The sequence below is a fragment of the Mirounga leonina genome, unplaced genomic scaffold (genome assembly GCF_011800145.1).
Source record: "Mirounga leonina isolate KUSES-001 unplaced genomic scaffold, KU_Mleo_1.0 Mir_115, whole genome shotgun sequence".
Classification (NCBI taxonomy): domain Eukaryota; kingdom Metazoa; phylum Chordata; class Mammalia; order Carnivora; family Phocidae; genus Mirounga; species Mirounga leonina.
The window spans coordinates 83,183,391-83,188,229 of record NW_023270268.1 but is presented as its reverse complement, the minus strand read 5'-3'; the positions used below and the strand labels follow the sequence as shown (position 1 = coordinate 83,188,229).

At 59.5% G+C, this 4,839-nt stretch overlaps 1 protein-coding gene across 1 annotated transcript; it reads left to right on the top strand.

Moving 5' to 3' along the window:
- Nucleotides 1-1,110: 1,110 nt before the first annotated feature.
- Nucleotides 1,111-2,754, top strand: CPN2 (carboxypeptidase N subunit 2). The gene has a single exon (XM_034990745.1). It carries the CDS (start codon nt 1,111-1,113, stop codon nt 2,752-2,754), a length of 1,644 nt encoding a protein of 547 aa, XP_034846636.1.
- Nucleotides 2,755-4,839: the final 2,085 nt, after the last annotated feature.

Below are 4,839 nucleotides of genomic sequence, written 5' to 3'. Positions count from 1 at the left end.
ACATAGCTAGAATGAGCTAGAATGTGGTGGAGCCAGTATTTGAACTCATGGAACCTGCCCCGCTACAGGCCCTGTAAATGACAGGTGGGGCTATGGCGGCCTGGGAGGTGCACACCCCCATGGGGCAACTAAGCCCCAATTCCAACTGGTCTTGTCATGTGGGAATGTGAGCCCACTGCTCCTAAATCATCCTGAAATCTGGACTTTTTAATGTGAGATTTCTCAATTTTTACATGTTGGCTAGTGGTTCATATAGAAAAAAGACTGAGCCATGAGACACATCTGTGAACTGCAGCACCAACCTGTGACCTGGGGTTGGATGCTGGCATTTAAAACAATTTCTTTAGGGACGCCTGGGTGGCTCAGTCATTAAGCGTCTGCCTTCAGCTCAGGTCATGATCCCAGAGTCCTGAGATCGAGCCCCGCATCGGGCTCCCTGCTCGGAGGGGAGCCTGCTTCTCCCTCTCCTGCTCCCCCTACTTATGCTCTCTCTCTCTCTCTCTCTGTGTCAAATAAATACATAAAATCTTAAAAAAAAAAAAAAAAGAGCCCATCTTGTCCCCGCAGCTGCTCTCACCCCCAGTGGATGTACAAGAGCAGATGGTCGAGTCTCCTCATCATTAGGCTCTGCAGTGTGCTGAGATTTGGAAACCCAGGAAGAGTTATGGGTTAAAAATTCCCCGCACACTAATAACCTACCCAGATTTTACACATTACCTTAAAAATTCCATAATACCCATGGTCTCCTCCTTTCCCTCTCTTCCATGCCTTTTTATCTCACTTCCACCCTTTCTCCCCACCTGGAAAGCACACGGAAAGTCCAGGAGACCTGGGTCTTGGTCCTGCCACTAACCTGCCAGGTGGCTATGGACAGGCCACGTGACACCCTGTCAGGAGGTCCGAACCCGGGTCTCATGGATCTTGCAAGGCTGCCGCGAGGCAGTCTGAAAACAACCACTGAAAACACATACTGTCCCAAAGGGGGGCCTCCCTGAAAGAGTTAATCCCTGTCTCCTGACTGCCCGCCCCCCCACGGGACGCTGGCCCCTGTGCCTCACTGTCCTCGAGAAAGGTGTCACCTCTGTTCTCTCTTCCTGCTGGGGTCAGGAGATGCTGCCCGGGGCCTGGCTGCGCTGGGCCGGCCTCCTGCTGCTGGCCAGGCCTGCCCGGCCCTGCCCTGCGGGCTGTGACTGCTTCACCCAGGAGGTGTTCTGCTCCGATGAGGGGCTGGCCGCCATCCCGCCGGACATCCCGCCCCACGCCACAGACATCATCTTCGTAGAGACCTCGCTCACCACGGTGGGAGCCAGGGCCTTCAGCGGCAGCCCCAACCTCACCAAGGTGGTCTTCCTCAACACCCAGCTCCACCACCTAGAGCCCGACGCCTTCGGGGGGCTGCCCAGGCTGGAGGACCTGGAGATCACTGGCGGCACCTTTTCCAACCTCAGCACCGACACCTTCTCCAACCTGAGCTCGCTGGGCAAGCTCACCCTCAACTTCAACATGCTGGAGACTCTGCCTGAGGGCCTCTTCCACCAGATGGACGTCCTGGAGTCTCTCCAGCTGCAGGGCAACCGGCTCCAGAGCCTGTCTGGGAGGCTCTTCCGGCCTCTGGGAGCTCTGAAGACCCTCAACCTTGCTCAGAACCTGCTTGCCCAGTTGCGGGGGGAGCTGTTCGACCCCCTGGGCAGCCTGCAGACCCTGAGGCTGAGCAACAACGCGCTCTCCAGCCTGCCCCAGGGCGTGTTCGGCAAACTGGGCAGCCTGCGGGAGCTCTTCCTGGACAGCAACCTGATCTCAGAGCTGCCCCCCGGAGTGTTCTCAGGGCTCTTCCAGCTGGAGGAGCTGTGGCTGCAGCACAATGCCATCCGCCATCTGCCCGTCTCCGTCTTCTCCTCCCTGGGCAACCTGACCTTCCTGAACCTGCAGGGGAACGCGCTGCAGGGGCTGCCCGCCGGCCTCTTTGCCCCTACCCCAGGCCTGGTGGGCCTGTCTCTGTCCTACAACCAGCTGGTGGCTGTCAGCGAGGGCGCCTTTGCCAACCTGTCCAGCCTCAGTTCCCTGACGCTCTCGCACAACGCCCTCACCCATCTCCCGGCCGGCGTCTTCAGAGACCTGGAGGGGCTGGTCAAGCTCTACTTGGGCAGCAATAACCTGACGGCCCTGCACCCAGCCCTCTTCCAGAACCTGTCCAGGCTGGAGCTGCTCAGCCTCTCCCAGAACCTCCTCACCACGCTCCCCGAGGGCATCTTCGACACCAACTACAACCTGTTCAACCTGGCCCTGCACGGCAACCCCTGGCAGTGTGACTGCCACCTGGCCTACCTGTTCAGCTGGCTGAGACAGTACAGCGACCGGCTCTTCAACATCCACACCTACTGCGCCGGCCCCGCCTACCTGAAGGGCCAGCTGCTGCCCGCCTTGCAGGAGGAGCAGCTGGTGTGTCCTGTCACCCGCGACCGCCTGGCCTTCCAGGCCCCGGGGCTGGAGGACAGGGAGCCCGGGGGCAGCTGGGATCTGGCCGCGCAGGAGAGGGCCGTCTGGAGTCAGTGCACCTACAGCAACCCCGAGGGGACCGTGGTGCTCGCCTGTGACCAGGCCCGGTGTCGCTGGCTGAACATCCAGCTGTCTCCCCGGTCGGGCTCGGGCCCCCCGGGACTGATGTACAACGCCAGCCAGCACTGGGACTTGAAGTCCCGCTGTGGCTCCGTGAGGCTCACCGTGGCTATCGAGGCTTGGCCAGGGGGGCAGTAGGCACGGGGCGTGCAGAGCCAGGAGCCTGCCTAGGTAGCCTCCGGGGCCCGGCCAGGCCAGAGGTGGGGGCAGAGGGAGAGCCGAAGCCTTGCTTGTGCAGATGCCAGGGACGGAGCAGAGTCCCCCGGGTGGAGGAGGTGGCTCGGTGGCCTCTACCCTCCTCCCCCTCTTCTGTCACTATCACCGAGGCTGGGCCCTACCTCGGCCCTCCTCGAGCTTTGCCAAGCAGCCCTTAAAGCTGCACCACAGTCTGGAGAATAAAAGAACATTCTCCCTGGTGTTTCCGGATGATCTAATACCCACCCCACTCTCATCATGCCCTGAGGTTCCAGGCCTCAGGCACCACCAGTCCAGGTCCTCTTCGGACTTCCAGCTCGAAGGCCAAACGTCCGTTTCGATCTCTCTCCCTGGGAATTTGGTTTCAATTGATATAGAGAAAAACAAAGCAGGGGGTAGAAGCAGAGGTGAGCAGAAGGATGAGGGGCAGAGGTCTGACTGGCGTGGGGGGGGTGCTTGTGTCATTTGGGGCCACCTCCTGCGCTGTCGCCAAGGGAGACCAGGATGAATGGGGCCTGGGGAGGCAAACAGCAGCCGTTTGGACTCCCCCCCCCCCACGCCAAGTCCCTCTTCTCCCCCCCACGGACAACAGGGCTGCTCCCTGAGTGGGGAGGCGGGAGGGGCAGTGAGTGGGGCTTGGAGGCTCCTCAGCTCTCTGCTCTCTGATGGCATCTGACTCTGGGGCCGCTCGCTCCCTGCGATGGTTCTCCTCTGGTTTGCAGGACACCACTCTCTCACAGCCCGGCCACTCCTTCGGTCTCCCAGCCACCCCTTCCATGCTGGGGACCCCCCCACCCTGTGCCCTCCTGTTCGGCCTCCCCGGGGAATCTCATGCGTGCCCCTGGGGTTGGATGCATGATGACCCGCATCTCCATCTCGGGCTCAGGTCTTCTTTGGCTCCGTGATGAGCTATCTGCCTGCTCAGCAGCCCCGTGTTCGATCATTCCGCCTCGAACATCTGTAAAGCAAACCGATCCCCGGTTCTTCCGGGATTCCTCTCCAGCAGATTGCCAAGCCCAGGAGCTGGGTGTGTTCTCCAGTCTCTCCTCCCCCTTGAACATCATGACCCACCCATCCAGGAACACTTCTGAGCACCCCTTTATCCATTTCCCCCTTCCCATTCCCAGCCCCGGGAGGCTCTTTGTCTCTCTGGACCGGACCGTGTGTAGCCTCCTACCTGGTTCTCCTGCCTGCAGTGTGGACCGGTCTGGGTGAAATGCTGGGGTTGGGGAGGGAGACACGAATCTGACGTCTGGCAGGCCCTCCGGGAACTCATTCACAGTCTGGCAGGAGAGATCAGACAAGGGTGCAGGTCTTGGTGGTGGGTGGGGAGGAGAGTGAAGACAAGAACCAAGGGCAGGGACAGGCTTGGGGGAAGGCAGGAGCGTGATGTCAGCTTCAGACAAGGAAGTGCAACTCCCCCATTGTGTCCAGGGATGCCCTTTTAAAAAACATGCTTCCCGAGGCTCAAATCAAAATCACCACAAATTCTAAGGTGATGGAAGGTAGTTGACCAGATTCGCCAAAGGAACAGACTCCCAAATTCATTGGGTTCAATTCCCAGAAGTATTATGGATTAATAATCTTTTTAAAAAAGATTTTATTTATTCATTTGAGAGAGAGAGCACGAGATGAGGGGGGAGGGGCAGAGGGAGAAGCAGACTCCCCTGCTGAGCAGGGAGCCTGTTGTGAGGCTCCATCCCAGGACCCTGGGATCATGACCTGAGCCGAAGGCAGATGCTTAACTGACTGAGCCACCCAGGTGCCCCTGGATTAATACTCTTAATCGGTCCTCCAAGGTTGGGGAACTGTACCACCTCTGGGAGGCTGCGGTCCTGAGTGTCTGAGAGTCCAGGCTTATGCTCTCCTGACCCCGGCCAAAGGCCGGCTGCTTTAGGCTGCTTGCTTCCCTCTGGGGGTGATGCGTGCTGTCTGGGGAGGGCGTCGCTGCCCCAGCACATCCAGGAGCTTCACAAGCCTCTACCCAGTGAATGCTGGTCTGAACTACAGCTCACGGTCCGAATAGTC

Bases quoted from the DNA above. Each gene is read 5' to 3' on its own strand.
- CPN2 (XM_034990745.1), top strand. From the start codon at position 1,111: ATGCTGCCCGGGGCCTGGCTGCGCTGGGCCGGCCTCCTGCTGCTGGCC.